The sequence below is a fragment of the Juglans regia genome, chromosome 7, assembly GCF_001411555.2.
Source record: "Juglans regia cultivar Chandler chromosome 7, Walnut 2.0, whole genome shotgun sequence".
Taxonomy (NCBI): Eukaryota; Viridiplantae; Streptophyta; class Magnoliopsida; order Fagales; family Juglandaceae; genus Juglans; species Juglans regia.
Genome location: NC_049907.1, coordinates 50,172,868 through 50,196,657, shown reverse-complemented (window position 1 = coordinate 50,196,657; position 23,790 = coordinate 50,172,868). Strand labels below are relative to the sequence as shown.

General features: G+C 38.1%; 1 protein-coding gene across 2 annotated transcripts; it reads left to right on the top strand.

Moving 5' to 3' along the window:
• The first annotated feature begins 1,200 nt into the window (after positions 1 to 1,200).
• Positions 1,201 to 23,421, top strand: LOC108986360. Of its 2 annotated transcripts, none has more exons than XM_018958948.2 (19): positions 1,201 to 1,673; positions 2,571 to 2,650; positions 3,696 to 3,746; positions 4,162 to 4,680; positions 4,785 to 5,042; positions 6,638 to 6,703; positions 8,682 to 8,861; positions 9,605 to 9,656; positions 9,739 to 10,023; positions 10,637 to 10,747; positions 11,644 to 11,835; positions 13,068 to 13,343; positions 14,491 to 15,114; positions 15,638 to 16,050; positions 16,145 to 16,205; positions 16,306 to 16,374; positions 21,852 to 22,189; positions 22,297 to 22,434; positions 22,870 to 23,421. In XM_018958948.2, the coding sequence occupies exons 1-17, from the start codon at positions 1,431 to 1,433 to the stop codon at positions 21,936 to 21,938; spliced, it is 3,567 nt and encodes a 1,188-aa protein (XP_018814493.1). In that variant the 5' UTR covers positions 1,201 to 1,430; the 3' UTR covers positions 21,939 to 22,189; positions 22,297 to 22,434; positions 22,870 to 23,421. The 2 variants fall into 2 exon arrangements, with proteins under 2 accessions (XP_018814493.1, XP_018814494.1); XM_018958949.2 differs by having other exon boundaries at positions 22,867 to 23,421.
• The last annotated feature ends 369 nt before the right edge of the window (positions 23,422 to 23,790 follow it).

Below are 23,790 nucleotides of genomic sequence, written 5' to 3'. Positions count from 1 at the left end.
TATTGAATGATGCTATAATAAAAAATTAAGAATGAAAACAAACATAATGAACAAGACAAGCATTTATAAAATTGCAAATTGAATAGAGTATAATATTGATGAGATAGAATGTGATTGTTTTAAAGATTTGGAAACCAAACCCGGCTAAGAATATTCAAAATGGGTTAGCTGTTTTGCGTTTAAATATCAAATGGCTAATCTTATGGCCGAAATTACAATGGGAGTGGCACAATGGAAGGCTCTCAAGAGTCTAGCTCGTATGAGCAAATTACTGCTTGCGTTGGGTTATTCTAAAAACATCATAGAAAGAATGGGTGCCTATTAAAATTTCATGAAGTAGAGACTTGTCGAAAACTAATTTAAGACAAATCCAGTCCTCCACTGAACAAAACGACCTCGTTTTAAGTAACTGTTCAAATCCGGGTTGTAAAATCCGGACCAACCCATTCCGGGTACGGGTTAGAGATCTAGTACCGGGTAAAGGGCCACGGCTTGGATTTGCTCGTGGCGGTTAACGGCGGCACGATAGGAGCTGAGATTGGAAGGGGAGGGACGCTGGACGGAGGGGAAGAGAATGGGTGGGGCGGTGTTGGCCACGCTGGCGTGCGGCGGTGCACTGGAGGAGACGAAGAAACTGACGGGCCGTGGCTTGGATTTGCTCGTGGCGGTCAAAGATGGCACGAGAGGGACTGAGATTGGAAGGGAAGAGACGCCGGTCGGAGGGGAAGAGAATGAGACGGGCGGTGTGGACCACGACGGCGTGTGGCGGCGCGCTGTACGAGATGAAGAAACAGACGGGGGAGAGGGGAGGAGGGGCTCACGCACGGGAGAAACCGGGGGCAAAATGGGAAGAATACGAGTGGCAAAACCGAAATTTGGGATTAGAAGCAGGGGTAAAATTGAAAAATAAATGTTAGATGAAATTACTGTTCATCATACCTTCGCACTTTATATATAAGTAGATATATATGTAAATATAAATATAAATATATATTCTTTTAAAAAAAGTCCGTTATAGGTAATCCCACATCAGCGACAGTCACACTCCCACTCAGCCCTAGACGTGGATTGGGAATCTGAATTGTCTTCCCAAAATTGTCCATTGATCCCTCTTATTTAAAAATACAAAAAAAGGTGACAGATTATAGCGCATGCCAGCTAATAAGCCTCGTAAAACCACGCCGATACGTACAGCTAATACTCTCACTTGCGAAATTCAAGAAACACAGCCCCCCCCTCTCTCTCTCTGAGACTCTCTCTCAGTTTCGCACAGTACAACCAACAGTTTATTCAATTTCGTTCCATACTTTCGAATGTGAGGCAAAAAGACGCCGAGACGACAACCGGTTTTGTTTTCTTGAGCAATTATAAAGTTCAACGCAAGATTCTCCGTGAGATTTCCCCCACCCCTCGGTATCCCAACACAATCCATGTCTTCGAGCTTCAGTCCCTCGCGGAGCCCCGGGAGCTCGCGACTACAATTGGGCGGTGTTGGCGGGGTCTCGCGCCTTAGATCCTCTTCGTTCAAGAAGCCGCCGGAGCCACTACGACGAGCCGTATCCGATTGCCTGTCGTCGTCTTCTTCGTTTTCATCTTCCGCCTCATCGGCTTCTACCCCGCACCATGGGGGTCCCTCGGCTGTGCTCGTCTCCGAAGCTTCGAGAAATCTCCGGGTTCGTAATTTTTGTGAATTTGAGTACTGATTTCGTTATGGATTTTATGGATCTTTTTTGTGGTTGCTTTGCACCTTCGAATCCGAGTTTCGATACCGCTTCTGCGCGTGAAATTGTATTTTGAAATGGTTGTTTTGGGCGTTTGAGTTCAATATTTGTGCTCGGTTGATTGCTTATATAAGGGAAAGGTGAGAAACGTCTCGGCCTCGTGTTGATTATCTATTTTTATTATTAAATGTGGACAGCTCAGCCAAAACTAGCCAAATTAATGTGTTTAGCTCCCCGAATGCATTAAAAGAGCACTTCTAAATTTAGCTTCTTACATTTTTAGCAACGAAGCAGAACATTAATGCTGAAACGTGTTATTCTTACTGCAAATTGTGTTGCAGTTTGTTTGATGGGAGTGCTTACATAGTCTTCCAAATCTGAACATCTCTATAGTTGATTCTTCATTACGTATAATGTAGTTCCTCCATGGAATTATTAATTGTCGTTTTTTTTTCCAAATTTAGGATCGATATTTTCTTTCTTTGGGTGAAGTTAGGAGAAAATTCTGCTACCCTCAAATGAAAATGATGCAATATGTGGTGCTTGACTGCCACAACGAGTTGAATTTAATTCCTAGTTTGGTTTGAGAATAAGCCTTTCGTATGGTAGTCAGTTGATGTGGACTGGTTGGGGATCGGACTGAATTCACTTGACTTTCACAGCTTAAGTTATACTGTTTGCTTGAAGGAGAGTCAATGTGTTGAGAACTATGGATGTTGTAGCCCATTGACCCCAAAACCCGTTTTGTTGACATTTCATTTGTGTATCATGTCATCTTCTTATTGCATGGATATGCTGCATGCATGAGATTTATTTCCGAATATCACAAGTTAAATTTATTAATGACAGGACTATCTGGCTGCTCCTGCTACAACCGACCTGGCTTATAGTGTAATTTTAGAACATACAATTGCAGAGAGGGAGCGCAGGTAACTGCTGTATGTTGCTGTTATTGTTGTGTATGTGGCAATACTCATTTTAGTTACTTCTTAGTTTACTACATTTACTGGTATATAGCCATCACTCAGTATCTTCATCAAAGCAATCAGCAAGCCTTAGTCCAATTAACCTATTCTCAAAAGTACAGACATACACATGTTCCTATGAAATTCTTTATATGATACAATGAACTATCAAACCTTAGTCCAAACTCGCAAAATTTATAGGTAACTGCTAAATATTGTTGAAACATATACAAATAGCTCTGGGCTCGCAACTCTTGAATTATTTATTGGGGGAAATACAAATTTAATTTGTACCAAGGATGTATATGTTTAATACTTTTAGAAACTATTATAAACTTGATGCAAGTAGGACTTTGTGCATGAAATTGCAATTCTGCCCCTGAACATAAGCAGACTTGTAGCTCTTAAGCCTCTGACTCAAATTTTCTCCCTAAAAAAGAATCAACTATAACCTTCTAGTTTCATGGCCTTCGAATCTTTGGCACTTGTTTCCATCTAACGTCTTTTGTGGACAGCTCACAAATAAATAAAATTTCCAATAGTTGGGCACAGAACAGAAGCAAAACCCATCTTTCCAATGGTCTTTATATGCAGATTTCACCTTGTCGAGTCCTAGAAATATTTAACATTATTCTCTTGCTCAAAATGGGCACAGTACTCGACAACTCATATTTTAATGTTCTAACATGTAAGAATTAGAACTATATTTTATTTAGTCTTTGGATTGAATGAGAGAAAACACCCTTTTTGTAATAGACAAAAATCGTAAGACATCCATCTTGAGATGGGTGAGGGCCGGTCTTTCTTTCAACGTTGTAACTTGACAACATGTATCATATGCATGTGCTTTCTCACCCAAAATTTTTTTTCACGTAGTGTCTTTGGTATGTAACAAATTTTTGGCTTGAAATTCCATTCCAGGTACAAAAATAGCAGAATTTTGTCTCTTTTATATTGCTTTCCCCCCCTTCTGTAACTAATTCATTTTTCTTTTCCATTTTTCTACCAGTCCCGCTGTAGTTGCAAGGTGTGTAGCACTTTTAAAACGCCATCTTCTACGGTATGTTCTTCGGTTCATCTGGTGTCAATTATACCTAATACTTGATTTGTGAACTGTCATTGATGTTCTATCAGTGCTCCTTTTTCCCCCTTTTATGGAGTTGTCAAGTTACCTACCAATTTTGCTTGTTGCAAAAATGAAAAAAAGGAAAACAAAAAGAAAAAGTCTTTGGATGATTCAACTTCTTGAACTATTACTCATTTGATTCATCTGGATATGGATTTACCTCCTTTGAGGGGCCACCTGAAATTTTGAGTCGATGGGTGCTTACTGCTGTGGACATTATCCCTATGTCACTGGAATAAGCAAGTGGTGTCAGTCGTTCTGCTATAGCAATACCTGTTGGAGAGAAGTCCTTTCAATTAGGTTGTTCCTTATCATTTTATGAGTTTAAAGTTCTTTATACTTTCTACAGATACAAACCAAGTGAGGAGACACTACTGCAGATAGATCGGTTTTGTGTGAGCACAATTGCTGAATGCGATACTTGTCCAAACCAAAGATTGTTACCATGTTCACGATCTTTAGACCAACAAGCAGGGGCATCAGTAGCACCTTCGAATACATCTCCTTTGCCTGTATCTAGTTTTGCTTCTGAAGCACTTGTGAAATCATTGAACTATGTGCGCTCCCTAGTGGCTAAACATATTCCAAAACGGTCTTTCCAACCAGCTGCTTTTGCTGGAGCGCCTCCTACATCAAGACAACCACTTCCAACATTGTCATCTCTGTTGAGTAAATCCTTCAATTCGCAATTAAGCCCTGCCACTGTTGGAGAATGTTTAGAGAAGAAAGATGCTACGGATGTATCTATTGCAAACTTACCAATCATTGAAAAAGTTGATGAATTTGTGGATGATGCATACATTGCACATGACGTTCTGAAATGGCGTTGGCTTGGGGATCATCATTCATCATCTTTTCTAGCTGAAAGGTAATTGCTGTTTACTTGTGTTTCAAATGCAATTTGGCTATTTATCTTCTTTCTTCTATTTTCCCAATAAGTTACTAGGCTAATTGACATGTTCTATAATACAGTGATCGTGCTGTGAATCCCCAAGGCATGAGAAAATGTAATTTCCTAGAAGTTGGTGCGGCATCATTGCTTGTAGGAGATATGGAAGCTAAAATAAAGGGCCAACCTTGGAAATTTTTAGGAACTGCTGATATGCCTTATCTTGATCAACTATTGCAGCTTTCGCCGGTAACAACAGTTACCAATTCTGTTTATGCACGGCCCCACCTGAGAGCAATAACAGCATCTAAACGCACTAAACCAGGCCCTCGACAAATTTGGCATGTTCTTCTCTCTCAAAAATTGCTTTGACATGTTTGCTGTTCCCGATTATCATAATTTTTTCCCACATATTCTGCTTATAAATGAATTCATTACATATCATAATTTTTTCACGGATTTAGTCCTAGGGTAGGTCCAAAGGGCCCTGCCTTGGTGTGGCTGTGTTGTAAAAAAAATTATAATTTCTGTTTTTTTATTAATTTGTGTTGTGATGCGCTTTACGTGATACAATTTCCATTTTACTTGCTACACAGGCTCTTGTCAAAATTGGCATTCCCTTCTCTCTCAAATGATTGCTTTGAGATGTCGAGTGTAATTTTTTCTCAGTTGTTCTTAATCCTTTCCCTTCATTTTCTTTTAACCACTGCCCTTCATAGCTAGATATTAGGGAACTTTATTTTGTTTTACTCCAGATTTTACATGCCTTTCTGTCCACATAATGGTTGATGGTCTGAGTGCAGTGATGTCAGGAGACTTGAGAGTTGCATGTTGTGGGTTGAATTGGGGTTCATGAAGTCCAACCTTTTTAACTTTTGCTTGAGCTCTTAAATTTAATTTAGTTGTGATGATCTGCCTTGCTGAAAGCGAGGGTGAATTTGATTTGTATCATCTCATGTGTGAAATTTTGAACCCAAACTTTTGCTTGAGCTCTTAAATTTAATTTAGTCGTGATGATCTGCCTTGCGGGAAGTGAGGGTGAATTTGATTTGTATCATCTCATGTGTGAAATTTTGAACCCAAACAAAGCTGGCTTGTCAAGGTAATTGAAGTAGAAGAGTCAGAGTATTTTCTGGCAATCTGGTTCCTTTGAAGCATGGGAACTCCTTTGGAGCAGAGTTACCCTTGTTTGACTCACTGCTTAGCACAATCTGTTGGACACCCCTCAAACTCATGAGACGATTGTTTGTGTGTGTCCACAAGACTTTAAATTTCAATATGGAAGAATAAAGCAAGAGAAAAAATCTTGAAACCAAAGTTTAATTTTTAATTGACACATTTTGGATCTTTTTAAGACATGGGAAGACATGACCAAGATACCTGGTAATCTTTTATCCATCTTTTTTCATTTAAAATGAAGGCACTTGCTAATATCTTATAAAAGTGAAAAGGGGGGGGCTTAAGAAAAAGAAGTATAATAAGGTTTGAAATTGTTTCAGGTTAAATTTTGATCAGAAAACATTCTTAAATGTGTGTCAGAGAGAGAGGGAGGGGGGAGAGAGAGAGGCATTTATTTATTTTTACAACAATTCGTTGAGAGAGAGAGGTATTTGATTTTGATATTCACTTGTTTCTTTTTTTTTCTCATTGTTGCACATATGTGTGGGAATTATATTATGCCCATGGGATTTAAGTTGCGTTCATACATTAAATTTTGTATAAGAATTTTTTTCAACAACAATTCACTGTTGGAGTTAAACCTATGATAATTATGGAAGTGAAGGTGTTTTGCCGAACCTTATCTAACAAACATACAAAAACTAATCTATAAATATCTAACAAACATACAAAAACTAATCTATAAATTAATCAAAACCACAAGTTTAGTTAAATATAAGAAATTGATCATTCTGAGTCTTGCCTTTCCAATGTTTAGGGAGGAATCTCCTGTGAGCACATTTCGTCCGAAGGCTCGCCCACTCTTCCAGTATCGTCATTACAGGTACAAAATGAGATTCTTCAGATTGTCATTGCATATTTATGTCTCTCATAAAACTATGTTATGTGGTTATCAATGCATATACTATTGAAGGAGGACTGACTTCCCTTGTGTTGTTAGCAACATAACTTCTTGGGTTTTCCTAGCAATAGTGGTTTTGTTGTGGGGGTGTATTAAAATTCTCCATATCACCTGAATTATTACCCTTTTTTTTTTTTTTTTTTTTGTTTCTCTAAGAAGCATGACTTTTTCTTAGTAAATTTACTCATGGCTGTTGCTTTAATCATTGGATCTTTTAATTATTTTCCTTGTCATTTTGTCATGATGATCTATTTGAAAAAAGGCGTCTTTGATTTTTTATTAATATTCTAATCATCTTTGTTTAAATGATATGCTTGTAGATCGTGAGGGTCTGGTCAATATGTGTGACTTCTATTGCCTACTACCATGCACACAACTACTCATAACCTTGAGCCACCCCCAAATTTTCATCACTAAAAATTAGTTGTTAAGGTTTTTTTAAAAGGTAAATTCTATAAAATTCAATTCCTCCCCTCACTAAAAAACACTCTAGTTTTGCGTTCCAAAGAAATTTTCTGGTTCTGCCTCTGCCTGCTACCAATGAAGTATTTTGCCTTCTGTTGGGGGCGTCATTTAATGCAAATTTGGTTAATTAGATGTAATCAAGACTCAAGAATACTTCTTGCACATGCCTACCGATTAAATGTGTATTTTCCCTAGCTTGATCTATGTGGCTAACTGGGTTGAAAAGCTCTAGAGAGATTTCTTGCTGGGGTGGCAGTGATGAAGAAGCCAAGTGTCATCTTTACAATTGGCAAATGGTTGTGGCATACAAAACAATAGGCTTTGCAGTGGGCTGTCATAGAGATCAAATATGGCAGCTAGGGGGGTTGCAGCTCAAATGTGGTCAGTCAGTCATATGGGTAGGGGTACGGAAAAATATAAGACAGGTGGGGAGATTTCTATAGGTTTATTAGTTATGAGATGGGTGACAGGAGTGAGATCAGATTCTGGCATGATGTATGAGCGGCGAGCAATCTTTGAAGATGACCTTTGTGGGATTGCTTTGCATCTCTAAGTATAAGGAGGCTTCAATGGCGGACCGTATACGACTATCCAATGACCCGTAATAGAATATTACCTCTAGTGGATTTGTGCGCTTGATTGAGTGGTGGATTTGTTTTATATGTTCTTCAGTGTTTTGTACTCCCTTCGGTTGCATGGGGGTGTGGAGGACAAAATCCAATGGGCCCTCTCAAGAAGCGGACTTTGAGGTTCTGTATGTCCCGTATTGCTCTTTGATCTCATGAGGGCACTCTTTTTTTGTTGGAAAGTAGTTGGAGTTCAAGGCTCCATCATCAGTAGCATTTTTTATATGTTTAGTAGCCTTAGGGAAGACCATAGCCTTGGACAACCAAAGAAAGAAGCTTGTTATATTGATTAATTGGTGTTGCATGTGCAAAAAGAGTAGGGAATCATTTGACTAGGAGTGGTGGAGCTTATGGTGTGCTAGAAAGGATAGAAAAGTTTCTCATTTAGAAGTGGCAAATGATTTCATTATGCTTAATGAACAAGAAAGGGCAGGGTTTGAGCTGGAACTAGATATGTTCAAATGCCTCTATGTTTGGACGGCGGTCCATTATAATTTTAGCTTTCCTACTTTTGTACGTTTCATGAATATGTGCTTTACTTGCATCCCTTGAAGATGGGAGCTGTCTTTAGTATGCTACCTATGGACATGGTTTTGCTCTTTTAATAAAATCTTAATTACTTCCAAGAGAAAAATAAGATGATGGATGACTTAGAATGGTTGTTGAGGCTGGTCAGATGACTGAATTTATAATGATAACTGTTTGCTTCTTATTTGTGTGTACCTAATGGGAATTTTGATCGCTAGTTTTAATAATCCATTATTATTGTTTTGTTCTGTCCTCTTATTAACTCTTTTGATGTGGATCAGTGAGCAACAACCTTTGCGATTGAATCCTACTGAGGTATGCGATGTGATGGCTGCAGTTTGCTCAGAGACATCATTAAGAAATGCTAATCTCATGACAGTATCATCTAGATTAAGTAATCCCAGTGGAAAGCCGTCCATGGACGTGGCTGTGAGCGTCCTTGTCAAACTTGTTATTGACATGTATGTTTTGATGCATTTTTTGGCTGGCAGTATTCAGTCTGTTTCTTATGTTTAATCTCTCTCTCTCTCTCTCTCTCTCTCTCTCTCTCTCTCTCTCTCTCTCTCTCTCTGTGTGCCTGTGTGTTATGGCCAGATATTTTTTTTTGATAAGTAAATAGCCAGATATTTGATGGACTGATTCTGTATCCTGCTGTACATGTGCAAAATTTAGGCAACCATCATCAGTTTGCTTGATTGTGGGGAGATAACTAATTTTGAAAAGATTATTTATTGGGTATTGTTATTGTGTTGGAATAGAAACTTTTTAATCTCATTGCTTATCATAATATGGTTTCATGTTCTCCACGGTTGGGATGGCATTTGTTGTCCAAAGTTGGTGTGTTTGGATCTGCAGATGGTATCTTTGTGCATAGATATTTAACCAGTTATCTGCTTCTTTCATGCTGATCGATTCTTGACATTCTATAAGTTAGAATGATCTGATAGTTTATGCAAAATGATCTTTGAATATGATGCATTATCTTGTATATATCTTGTAAATATCTATGAATATGATGCATTATCTTGTAAATATCTTAATTTAACATCGTGGCCATGAACTTTTTCTTATCTGTCGTATGCCTACCACATGATCTAGATGACTGAATGCTGAAACATTTTATTTACTAAAAATTCTGGAAGAAATACCAAAGTTTTCAATATCTTTGATGGTTGACTGATCATCGACAAAATTTGTTTTGTAGGTATGTTTTAGACTCTGGCACCGCTGGTCCTTTAACTCTGTCAATGCTTGAGGTGATGCATCAAATATATTTCTCTAAATTCTTCATTTTGTTTGGCTTATTATTAACCTATAAATACTTCAATTATCTCCCAGGAAATGCTTAGTTCTCCAAAAGCAGCTTGCAGGGCTCGTGCTTTTGATTTAATCCTGAACCTTGGTGTTCATGCTCATTTATTAGAGCCAATTATAACTGACACTGCTGCAACGATAGTGGAAGAATATTCTCAAGAATCTTATTTTGACAATGAAGCTCCACTTACAATCCATGGAAAGGGAAAAGAAGACTCTATTAAGAAAATGGACGCTTTGTCAGCTATTGATAATTTTGAGTCTTGGATTTTAAACATTTTATATGAGATTCTACTTCTTCTTGTTCAGGTATAATTGGTATTTTATCATGTACTGAGCTCTGCAATAGTGGAGATAATAACTTTAATATAATACCATTATACAAACTTTGTGAGGCAGTCATCTTTCGTTTCATTAAGGAATCAAACATTCTTTAGATGTAACAATTTGAGAAGATGACTTTTGTTGTCCTGTGTGATCATCTCATTCTCTTCATTGGTGCAACATGATATGTATTATGAAGTTAAAATTAGAAGCTATGTTAATTCAGCATTGGAGTTGATGTTATAGGTGTGAGGTGTTTTACGAATGGGGACCATTATGCTTTAAAAGCTTTTAAGATGCCAGAAACTTGCCACACAGTTTTGTATATGATTTTTTTGTTTTGTGCCAAAGCTATGTTTTATATATGTGATATAAAGCATAAACCTGTGTGTGTGTGAGTGAGCATTTAATGTTAAGATGGATTGTGAGGAGGTGCCCGATTGCCCCTCAAGAAGAAGAGGTTTTCAATGTCTAGTTAATATTAGAATACATTTTGACCATGATATTGTCCTCATCTCTTCTTTGCTTGAACTAATCTGATGTGTCTTTTGTTCTTCTGATTTTTTAACCATTTCATTCCTGTGATATTGTTTCACAGAGAGAAGAGAATGAAGAATCTGTCTGGGCATCTGCTCTAAGCTGTTTACTTTATTTCGTATGTGATAGAGGGAAAATCTTGAAAAACCGCCTAAATGGTCTTGACATAAGGGTGAGTTGATTTTTCCTCCTTTCATGGAGAAGATATTAAAAAAACAAAAATGGAGAAGATATTTTGCGTTTCCACTGCTCTAACTGTGGGGATAATACGGGATATATGCCTTCTGCTCTCTGTTTATGCTGCAACCATTGTTTCATTCTTTAGGGGGGATATGGTGAAGATTTTTTTTTCATTCTTTGGTGATGAAATTTACCCAGATCTTTTTAATGTTAACCATCTCCCCTAGGTGCTGCACTTTACTTTTCCTAGATAGAAACTCATGTCATCGTTGCAGGAAGGAAAATGCATGTAGTCATTTTACTCCCTTTAGCTGTTTTTCTTTACTTTTTTTGTTGGGGGTGGTGTTGGGGGCTGGGGGGTACCTTGAATCAATGAAGAGTACCAGAGGAGACCTGTACAAACTTGAGTTTAACTTGCTAACATCTTGGATTGAAAATTTGGCATGCTACAGTAATTACTCTAGGAAAGAAAGCCAATTTGCTGAACAATTGTTCTGCCAAATTGTTTTGTAGCAATAAATCTTTAAAAGCTCATGGGAAAAAAATTTGAATAGAAATGAAAACGTCCAACTAAAATCATGACTATTATTAATTATAAAAAAATCATGACTATTATTTTGCTTCATTTTATGTATCTTAACCTCTATTTCTGCAGTTGATCCCCCCCTCTTTAGACTATCACCAAACTTTCATGTTTGTTTTATAGGTTATAGAGCTGCTGTACTTATAAAAAAAAAGGTTATAGAGCTGCTGTAGTATCCACATAGCCATTTCAAGTTTTCTGTTCTGTTAACTATCTTATTTGTGCATTGTGTGAACATCTTTGAGTCAAGGTTTGACATAATTTTTGTGTTCATATTTTATCAGTAATTGTGTGTCTATTTTCAGGTTGTTAAAGCACTTCTAGAAACTAGCAGGAAGAATTCATGGGCAGAAGTAGTTCATTGCAAGCTTATTTGCATGTTAACAAACATGTTTTATGACGTTCCTGATGAACCTTCTGAGGCCAATCCAAGCACTCCAACTTTTCTCATAGGCCAGGTTGATCTGATTGGAGGAATTGAGTTCGTTTTTATTGAGGTATGCAAAACATTTGTCATCATTAGAGTATGCTTATGGTTTTTGTTTGCTTGTTTATTCCTGGCGGGGTTTATATGATATATATGCCCCAACTTGAGGGGAGTGTTGCAAATGGTTTTTAAGTACATGGGTATTCTAGTCATTGTAATACTTTTTGGCCTATGCATTATAGTATTTGAGGTTACGTGAGCCTTAACGAGCATCCACCTTCTCTCTAAACTTTTTGATGCAAATTACAATTCCGTATTGAAGCAAGATTCTAGGGTTTAAAATTCTTGTTCAGCCTACGTGGATTGTTGTTTTTTGGTAGTCATTTTATCCTCTTTGGTTAAGCTTTTAGACATTGGTTTTTGGTCAGACTACTCTCTCTCACTGGCAGCACTGCCTATGAGGGCTTAGCCCACAAGGGTTGTGCCTTGATGACAGGAAAAAGTCTTTCATGAAAAATTGAGGTCGTGAAGTGTTCAAGGGTGATTTGTTCGGGGTTGAAGTATCGGGGTATTTGAGTCATCATAATGTCTTGGAGTCACTAATAAGGCAGGCTTAAGAATAGGCAGATTGAGATAGACATAACTTGATCTATGCTATATGACATTAGTAATCAGCATAATGTAGTTTATTGATAATATCAGAGTATTGCTATTGATTTGACAACCAGCATGTATGTCACAGATTTGAAGAAGAATAATGCCAGATACAAGCCTAGATCGTGCAAGTCTCGTGCAGTCTCTTTGAACAAAAATGGAACTCACCACAAAAAGTGTATTTTTTTCAGGTGGGCCCCACTTTTTTTCAAAGGGTCTGCATGGAGTTTGCACACCCTAGAGGGATGTCTATACTCTCAAGTTTTCATAGGTAGCGAAGGTTTTCAGCAACAATTTTTAAGTTTTGGATAATTATTTGTTTGATATTTTTTTCTTATGTTGATTTAGGGAACTAATGTACTAAATGTTTTGAGTGTTGGGTAGCGTCAATCCAATGTGTTATTAGTTATTGGACATTTATTTTATTTTATAAGAATTTTATTAATAAGAATATAAGGCTAGGCGAAGTCCAAGTACACAGGACAATACAAGAGTAAGCACCTAGCTAGAGCTATGTTGGATATTTCTTAATCACTTTGTTTACCTATTCTCTTCCATTTCCTAAGTTGGAGTTTATATGTTATTTGTCTTTTTTACTAAAAATCCTCTGATCCAATCTGTGTTTACCTATAATTTTTCTCAATGCAGTATTCCCTCGCTAACTCTAGGGAAGAAAGGCGAAACCTGTATTTGGTCCTTTTTGACTATGTTTTGCATCAAACAAATGAAACATGCATAGCTACCGGAGACAATGAATATACCCACGATGAGATTCAACCTCTTGCTGTCCTGCTCATTCTTGCAGATGCGCCTGAAGCATTCTATATATCTGTTACACTTGGGGTGGAAGGCATTGGGGAGATTTTGAGAAGATCGATTTCTTCTATGCTGTCCAAATATCCCAACAGTGAACGACTATATATGGTAATGTCTCGAAAGTGTGGGTGAAGTAGCTTGGTCTGTATGCGGTGCTCTGGGGTTTTTTTACTGGAATTCATGAAAGATCATAATTCATTGTTATTCTCATTTCTGTTGACTGATTCACAAGTAGTATATGCATGTATCAATGCTCGTTTATAGAATTGAAAAGTTACTACCTTTTTTTTTTTTTTTTTGTTAGAAGTAAATTTGTATCTTTATTGAATAGAATAAAACTAGGCAATGCCCAAGCACATGAAGTATACAAAGTGAGACACCTAATTACATTCTAGTGAGCTGAAAAGAAGATAGAAACTCATGGACATTCCCACCCTTCAATACAATAGCAGAAAACCACTGTACAAGAGAAATATAAAAAAATTCCAGATTTCCCCCACTGCACGCTCCTTGTTGTTAAAACACCTATCATTCCTTTCCGACCATAGACACCACATTAAGCACAAAGGTTTCATTTGCCACACTGCTGCCGGTTGAGCGCCATTATGCCTCCTGTTCCAGCACGCTAGTAGTTCCACCACACTCTTAGGCATGACCCAACTCAGCCCGGCTCTATTAAGGAGAAAATAAGTTACTACCTTATAATACGGTGATGGAGATGTATGCACTAGATACAACTAGAATATGGGCACCCAGGGGGCTTGGTTTACCTGAATCCTAATGTGGCTGGTTGCAATTTTTTATCTCTGGTCCACTGTCTAGGATGAGATAAAAACTTGACTTGATTCGGTTACCCAACCCTTGAGAGCCTCTAGGTTAGAATATTTTGCATCCCACTTTCACTTTGCCCTCTGTTTGGTCATAATTCTTGGAGTGATGTTAGAACCCTAGGTCCTATCCCCATTTAAGTCCTCTAACACCTAGGGCAAGGCCCCAGTAAGATCTATTTTCTCCTAGGGAGGAAGCTGAGCTTCTTACACTATTAAGTCTTATTCTCTTCTAAAATTGTTATTGACATTGCAGTTTTTCCTACCCTTTTTGGATGTCTTTTTGATGGAATTTTGCTTTAGCAATCTCACCAGCTTTACATGGACTTCATACGTTGGGATTTATTATCATATTATATATAAATTTATTTATAATTCCATTTATCATTTAACGTTGCTGTTATAAGAACTTCATTCTGTTATTGCAGCTCTTGGAGGTTGTTGCGGATAAACTTGATACAATAGTGAGTTCATTCACTCACGTAGACAAAGAATTCTCCCATAAGATACAAATAACCAAATCATACAAGTTTTTGGAAAGCATTGAAGACATAGTTCCCAGAAATGGTGTTGGCATGGGAGCAAAGCTCTCATGGACCAATTTACATTCCCTTCTCCATTCAGAAAGAATTGCATACCGCCGGAATGGTTACATATGGTTAGGTGATCTGCTTATTGAAGAAATAAGTGAAAAAAGGGATGATGGTGTCTGGTCTAATATTAAAAACTTGCATCAGAAAATTGCCCTTGCTGGTCTTCATGATTCTTCAATTGCTTCAGATGTTCCTTTGGCCATTTGGCTTTTGTGTGGGCTTTTGAAGTCCAAGCACAACTTCATAAGATGGGGCTTCCTATTTGTCCTGGAGAGGCTTCTCATGCGATGCAAATTTTTGTTAGATGAGAATGAAATACAGCACCCAAGCAGCACTGAGCAGGGCAATGTAGACAAAGATAGTCGTCTTGAGAATGCTAACGCAGTGATCGACATAATGAGCAGTGCTTTGTCCTTGGTGTTTCAGATAAATGAAACAGACCGCATCAATATTTTGAAGGTAATTACTTGGAACTCATGCCCATCATTTTCTGGATATAATTGCTATTCCCAACATTATAGATGCATATGGTACCAAAGCAGAATTGATGTGATCTACCTAAGATGGTTCATGCCTCTACCTTTTTGTTTAATGGCCTTACATTTTAATACACACACACATTTTGTCTTTGGATGTTTGGAGAACAAAATGGTGAAACACAGCCTTGATAACAAAATGGACCTCAAATTACTTGTCTAGTTAGCCTTGCATGGAATAAATCTTCTTATCTTATATGACATGCCACTAATGATCTCCCAATTAGGCCGAGAGTCATGGCATGTGTCTTAGTAGAACGGCTTTGTTTACTTTGGATTTATTTCTATTGCATTTATTTCTGATAAATTGAAGACTTAGGAGATGAAAAACTCAGTTTTTTTTGGCACTTCGTAATGGCTAACTGCACTTCCTTTGTTTCATTTTCTTTCTTGAGAGGAATTTGAGTTTTTTGTGCCATCTTTAATATGATATAACTCCTTGTCAGATGTGTGATATACTATTCTCTCAGTTGTGCCTGAGAGTTCCTCCTGCAACTGCAATGCCATATGGAGATGATGTGCACCATGACAATTTAATGAAAGAAGCTGATGTCAGATCCAACAATCCGCTAGACAATGAGACAGCCTCAATGGCAGCACTACTTCTTCGAGGACATGCCATCGTTCCTATGCAGTTAGTGGCACGTGTTCCTGCTGCCTTATTCTATTGGCCACTGATTCAGCTTGCTGGTGCAGCAACAGACAACATCGCATTAGGCATTGCTGTAGGAAGCAAAGGAAGAGGAAACCTCCCTGGTGCCACATCAGATATTCGGGCTACCCTTCTGTTACTTCTAATTGGTAAATGCACTGCAGATCCTGCTGCATTCCAAGAAGTTGGTGGAGAAGAATTTTTCAGGTGATTTTATTTATTTATCTTTTTGCTTCCTATAACATATTTCCTTTTCTTTATGCATGAATTTTAATGTCAATGCACTTTTGGTTTTTGGCAGGGAACTTTTAGATGATACAGATTCAAGGGTGGCATATTACTCCTCAGCATTTCTTTTAAAGGCAAGAGCACTTTCTTTTTCTTTTTTTCCACTGACAAACATGCATAGGTTAGCGATTAAATTTTTATTCTTTTCTAACTCATTTAAGTTTCGAACTTCAGCAAATGATGACAGAAAAACCTGAAGAGTACCAGCACATGCTTCAGAGTCTTGTTGTTAGAGCTCAGCAGGTATAGCCTTATCCAGTGAAGTTCAAATTATGTTATTAAGAACACTGGTAGTTTGAGAATACAATATTTCCTCTCTCCCTTATGTATAGTCTCCTTTCGTAAACAAAAATTTTAAGCAACTAGCATTATATGCATTCCACCTACTTATTCTTTATGAGATTTCCAATTACTCAAAAGTAAAAAAGTGCTTTACCTCTTATATGCTATATGTGAAGACCAATGGATATTATGAAAAAGTAAATCAAAATAGCCTTTGACTTTTGACAAGGAATAAGTATTTTGGAATGTCCACACACGCGCGCGCACACACACACATATTTTTTTTTGATAAGTTAACGATATTATTAATAAGGATAGGCATAGCCCAAGTACACAATATGATATACAAGAGATAAGACATATCTAAGTCGAGGTTGAGGAAACAAGAAAATCATGAAAATTCAAGCTATTAAAATCTAGAGCTATGGCCTATAGAAATAAACTACGGAAAAATAACGCTTGAAGTTCCTCAGTTGACCACTCCTTGTTTTCAAAAGTCCGATCATTACGTTCTTGCCAAATGCACCACATGATACAGCTCGGGATCATCTTCCACACCTCCTTAATTTGTGGAACACCTCTCGGGAGAGTCCAACTAGCCAATAGCTCAACCACTGTTGCAGGCATTACAAACGAAAACTCCACCCGACTAAACACTTCAGTCCATAAGGCTCTAGCTGTCTCACAATGTAACGAGATGTTCTATTGTCTCGCCAGATTGCTTACACATGCAACACCAGTCTAGGATGACTACATTGCGCTTCCTCAGGTTATTGGTAGTCAAAATCTTCCCTAGAGCTGCTGTCCAAGTAAAGAAGGCTGCTTTAGGAGGCGCCTTATTCCTCCAAATTCTCTTCCATCGAAACTGGATGTTTGGTGAAAGAGTAAGGGACTTGTAGAAAGAGCGAGAAAGCACCCTTACCTGCCGGTGTCCACCATAGCCTATAAGCTTCTTGTCCATTCGGCAACACAGAATATACTAGATTGAAGAAAGCTTCAAAGCTGTCCACTTCCCAATCTTGCGCCGCTCTACTAAACGTGACATTCCACTGGACTTGGTCCCCTGATCGAAGCATTAGGTCCGCTACTGAGGCTTCTTGATCACGTGCCACTAGGAATATAGCTGGAAATGAGTCCTTTAAGGCCTCGTCCCCACACCATTTGTCCCTCCAAAACTTTATCTGGGAACCCTCGTCTAATATTAATTTGGAGTGGCGGTTAAACACCCCCCACCCACGCCTGATGTGCTTCCAAACCCCAATCCATTAGCCCCACTTACCTCACAGGTACACCAACCACTCTACAAGCTTCCATATTTACAATCAACCACCAATTTACATAGGGCTTCTGGTTCCATGTTATACCTTCATAACCACTTCCCTAGTAGGACCCGATTGAATGTTCTCAAATTCTTTATACCCAACCCACCTGATGAGAGCGGCCTGCACACCTTATCCAAACTGACTAGGTGGTATTTGAATTCGTCCCCTAGCCCACTTCATAAGAAGTCACAGTATAATTTTTCAATCCGAGTTGCCACACTAGCTGGAAGAGAGAACAAGGGCAAGAAATATGTAGGTAAGTTAGAAAGGGTACTCTTAATAAGAGTTAACTGACCACCATTTGACAAGTACAATCTCTTCCACCCTGCTATTTTCCTTCCTATCTTCTCGATGACTGTATCCCAAATGGATGAAGCCCGTGAAGTAGCTCCCAAAGATAATCCCAAATAAGTCATGGGAAGAGAGACTACCTTACACCCAAGTATGCTAGCTAGCTGCCTAGTATTGTTGACGTTCCCCACTGGCACTAACTCTGACTTAACGAAGTTCACTTTCAAGCCTGACGCTGCTTCGAAGCATAATAAAAGTGCCTTCACTGTCTTCAACTGGTTTTGATATGCCTCACAGAATAATAGTTTATCATCTGCAAAAAGTAAATGAGACACAGAAATAATGCCCTGATTGGGGTCACCAACCGAGAAACCAGCCACAAACTCATTTGTAACCACTGCCGAAATCTTCCTACTAAGGCCCTCCATGATAATCACAAATATGAGTGGGAAGAGCGGGTCACCTTGCCTTAAGTCACGAGAACTACTGAAAAAACCAATGGGGCTGCCATTATTAAGACTGAGAACTTTGCCGTTACGATGCACCAGTTTATCCACTTTCTCCATGTCTCCCCCAAAGCCACATCTCTCCAGCAAATAAAGAAGGAACTCCCAGTTTATATGATTGTATGCCTTCTCCATGTTTAATTTGCAAATAATCCCAGGTGAACCAGACTTTAATTTGCTATCCAGGCCTTCATTTGCTATAAGGACTTAATCAAGGATTTGGCGAAACCGAACAAACGCATTTTGTGGCTTCGTTATTATCTTCCCCAACACCTCCCCTAATCTATTCGTGAGCACCTTGGAAATAATTTGTATACCCCAATTAACGAGGCTAATTGGCATAAAATCCTTTACCTTCGATGCTCCGATCGTCTTCGAGATTAGCGCAATAAAAGTAGCATTTAAGTTTTTCTCAAGCTTCCCAGCTAAGAACAATTCCTGAAAGATGTTCATGATGTCCACTTACTACATCCCAGCATGTCTGGAGAAAGCCCAAGGAGAAGCCATCTGGCCCTGGTGCTAAATGGACTCTCCAACCATGACGTAGTATGTGGCTCAATAGAGTTAAAACCAAGACCATCAAGCTGCGGCCTCCACCCCTCACGTTTTTTCGTGCTTCAATCCCCCTCTTTCAACCACAATGCTTTTGACTTCTGATGCCATGAAATCTCCTCAAGAGATAATACTCCCTCCAGCTCAAAGGCCAACTTTGTCTTCCGCTCTACTTCTTCAAGAGAGAGAGAGCTCTCTGCTCAACTACTCTCTCAAATTGAGAATGTGTGGCTTAAAAGTGAAGGTTTTTTGGAAAGGGTTAGGCGATGGTGGTCATTGTATCAATTTGAAGGTAACCCCTTCTACATTCTAGCCGGCAAATTGAAAGCTTTGAAGCATGACCTTAAGTGTTGGAATTCTCTATCTTTTGGAAACATAAGGGAGCAAAAGATGGGCCTGCATCACATGGATCCCGTCTCCTCCACATAGGGCCCTACATACAGTTGGTCTTGATTTGTCTCATGGGCTGAGGTCCACTTGGTCCCAAGCCTAAGTTTGCCTTCGGGCTGAGCCCACGCATAATAGCCTTCCCACTAAAACCGCCCAGGCCTAGGCCCAAGCCCAAATCCTCCCCCTTACATTCCTCAATGCACCGCATAAGCCAATCCAATGCACCGCATAAGCCAATCCAGTTTTACTTGCATTTCACCCATCTGTTTTCTCATGTTAGTCAGAGCATGATGAATCCCTTCCTCTTGCATACCGACAGCGCACCTGCCACTACCATCAGAACTCTAGGCACCTACTGAATTGACGACACTTCCTGCTCTATTTGTGCCTACACCTCCTCTCAAGTTGTCCGATGTGTCAGCCCTAGCACCCATCCTGACATGTTCGTGGGACTGCACCTAGAGTCGCGGTTGTTGGAGGACTTCCTTGTACAAATGAGAATGTGGTTGGTTCCAAACCATTGTCGTCACTGGCGGAGGGGTACGTGGTGGTCCTCCTTCTCTCACAGCCTCCCACATAAGCACCCCTTGCCATCATTATCCTTTGGTATGAAAATGAAGTTCTGTATACCACCACCACCACCACCACCATACTCCACCAGTGCCATGTAATAGCCCCAAGAATTAGAACACCTCTGCACAATAAAACTCCTATCTCCTTCCCGATGTACAATATAGAATCCTTCCTTCCAACCTTCAGATAGTCCTCTAAAGCCTTGGTGAACCATATTGCCGTGGCTATCCCCAAACTCATAACTTTCACAACTCTCTAACTCTTCTCAGTAAGATGCACATATCTACCATCTCTTTTCACCTCAAACGACTTAGATTCTATAACAACTAGTTTCGAAGGACTCATCTTCCTTCCTATTCAGGCAAATCTCACCGCCATGAATCCTAGCAGGCTACTTATAAAAAAAAAAAAAAAAAAAAGAATCCTAGTAGGCCAACTCACGAAAAACAAAAGGTGTAATATAGGTAGACCAAGCACACAGTATATAAAAAATTATTTCAAAGAAACAAAGATAAAGGAGAACAAAGTAAAAGTCCGAAAGAACACACACACACACACACATATATATATAGAGAAATTTTATTTGCAGTCCTGAGTGAGGGACTGTGTGTGCAGTCTCATTGATAAATAGGGGTAAAAGAGTAAAAAACATCATTTTAAAAATGATATTATTGTAACTTTAAATTTTTTTTAAACATAACTGTATGGGCTTGCATGAGCAGTTCCCAATGGGGACTGTATGTAGACGAACTTATATATATATAGTTAATTTATAAGGTAATTTAGACTTTTAATATAGTTATGCATATGTAAGTTCAGCCTAGCTAGTCATTTTGTGAAGAGAAACTCTGAAGTTCAGGACATAGTGGCTAAAAAAGCACCATGATATTAAAAGATTGAACATAATTATAACACTATATATTGGTTAGGAAAATTAATTATCTTGGCAGTATGGTAATGAACTGATTAATTCCTGGAATTATGGTCTTCCTGAATCTATTTCCTTGTGTATTGACCTTCTCTTCAGCCACATGGACATGGAATCCTTTGAGAATAATTCTATGCACTTAATAGTGTTTTGGATGAGCAGCAAACCTGCGAACCTGTTTTGTTGTGAACTCAATTGGGCATTCTCCATATATACTCGGGGAACAATCTTCTTGTGAATTGTCTATCCCTGTTTTTTAGATATAGTTTTGGACGTATGTGTCTATCATTTGGACGTATTAGTGAATTATTTTATTTTAATCAGATCTGTCTGTTACAATTTGGCGTTCCTGGAAAATTGTGTATATTAACTCTTCGAATTCAATGTAATCTACATGTGATAGGAAACTTATGCCAATTTATTCTCATATGATATCTAGCGATTGCATATTTCTCACTAGGGATGAATCTAGTTTTACATTAATTGGAACTGGTAAGATATTGTCTATGGAAACTCAGTGTCAACAGATGGAAATCTGTTTATTCCTGATGAAAAATTCTACTCATCATCTACACACCACACACTACACATAATTTTTTAATTTTTTTTCTCTTACCAAGTGTGTGGTGTATGGATGATGAATAGAAGAACTCAATTAGTTTAGGAAGAATAAAACCAAAAATTAAAAATAAAGAAAAATTAAAAAAGATAAAAAGAATAAAAATAAGTGTGGTGTGTGAGGATGATGAGTAGCAAAATTCATTCCTGATATGCTGGGTTTTGTTTCTCTCTATCCCCATGATTGTCTGAAAGCTATTAATTGGATACTGGAGTTGCATGTCCCTTAAATATTTGCTTTCTGTTCCTGATGTTCAGAGCAACAATGAAAAGCTGTTGGAGAATCCATATCTTCAGATGCGTGGCATACTTCAGCTAGCAAATGATTTTGGATCTGGGTTGTAATCTGATGAGGTGGTTTTGTGGAACTTCATATTTCTTGGCGTGGAGACACTGCTATCGATGTCACCATTAATAATTCTCATGCTCTTTCAGCGCCTTCCATATATTTCTGTAACTGGGATATGCTTGATTTCATAAGTGTGCAAAAGTAATTTCGAACCTGATCCTAGAGAATTCTTTCTGGAGTCTATTTAATGCTTCAAGAATCAGGCGTTAATGTCCACAGATTTTTATGCAGAGATTACTGCAAAATGGTGAGCCACATTGATTTCTGCTTCTCATATGGATATACAATACTTTTATGTCATGAATTAATTCAGGGACCCCTCCTTTCGCTAAAGATATTAAGTTTGATGTTCAGATGATGTTTAGGAATGGAGGCACGGCATTAAATGTTAGAGCAGTTGTCCTGGAAATTTTTTTGAGCGATTGGTTCATTGACATATCTACTTATCAATCTGCCAATATATGTTACATCAAGAGCTTGATGTATCTTCAGGTACTTCCATCTGTACTCAAACTGTAATTAACTAGTCATTTATGTGGATTTGACAATTAGACAACCACCCTGTATACTGTAAGCAGACATCCTATGTTCACTCTTCCTTTTTAGCTCAAACTCTTCTATATGTCACTGGAACTTAAATCAGTTTGAACTATTCAGCATTTGTCTATTAAGAGTTGAGGGTTTGTTCACTCCTCTTGCACTTAAAACATGAGATCAATTTTTTTCAATTTTTTTTTTATCAGTTAGATCAATTTTTTTCATACATATAATCAAATTGATTATTACATTCGAGCCAAATGATATAAGGTTCTTTTGTTATTTACTAGTTCAAAAATTGTTTTCAAGGTATGAAGTAGGCGTTGAAAACTTTATCGTCACGTTGTCATTTGTATGTGCTGAGATATTTCCAATATTTTTGTGAAGCAGTTGATGTACAACGCAATCACTGGAGACTTTCTGGAAATTTTTGGAAGTGTACTTGTACAGAATCAGATTTCCTCCGAGCCTTATTATTTTTGTCAATGTTGAAGGCGACCTTTATTTTTTTATTTTTTTTTAATTGGGCATCCTGAGGTAATGTCTCAAGTATGCTATATCTTGGAGGTTGATCACCTTGCTCCAGATCCTTGTATTTGCTAGTGGATAGGACAATGATGCATGAAGGTAGATTGGCTGACTTACATGAGACCATCGGGTCCACCGTTTGGCATCACGGAGTGTCTGTTTTTTAGGGGCATCTCCTAAGCCTGCCTAATACATTCTTTTGATCTATTTTTTTTTTTTATTTGACTTTGTACATGTGTTCTGTACTCATATTTCTTTTTTATTTTTTCCTCCTAATCCCTGGCGATTGTTGTAAAGTAGCTGCTGAGAAATTTGCTTCATGTATGATTTTGAAGGTTCATTGGCTGTAGAAAAATTTTGAGACGATGTATATCAGTGTTTGATTTTTCATATAAACACGGTTCATTAGCCCTTCACACTTTTCTTTGTTTTAGGTGTCTACAAATTACAATAATAGTGGGAGTACGTGTGTGTATATATATATATATATCACGAGAAATTATAAACTAACCACTATTTCGCAATTACTTGACAGCTATCTAATAACATATTGGTTTTCAAAATTCTTCTTTTTTACTTTTGTTTTTTAATTTGTTGGATTTGAATCTCAAAATAATATTATTTTATGATGAAGTTGTAAATGAACTGTGAACTACTGGTTGTTGTATCAGTCCTCTTTCTATAAGCGTAAAAGGGTGGTTTGGACATATCCCGGCTAAATGTTATCGGGCGTAATCTTCTAGTTATCAAGCTGTGATTCATGTACTAGGCTACTAGCGTATT

Bases quoted from the DNA above. Each gene is read 5' to 3' on its own strand.
- LOC108986360 (XM_018958948.2), top strand. From the start codon at position 1,431: ATGTCTTCGAGCTTCAGTCCCTCGCGGAGCCCCGGGAGCTCGCGACTA. The intron at 1,674-2,570 runs GTTCGTAATTTT...TATTAATGACAG, and splicing joins AAGCTTCGAGAAATCTCCGG to GACTATCTGGCTGCTCCTGC. The intron at 15,115-15,637 runs GTAATTACTTGG...ACTCCTTGTCAG, and splicing joins ACCGCATCAATATTTTGAAG to ATGTGTGATATACTATTCTC.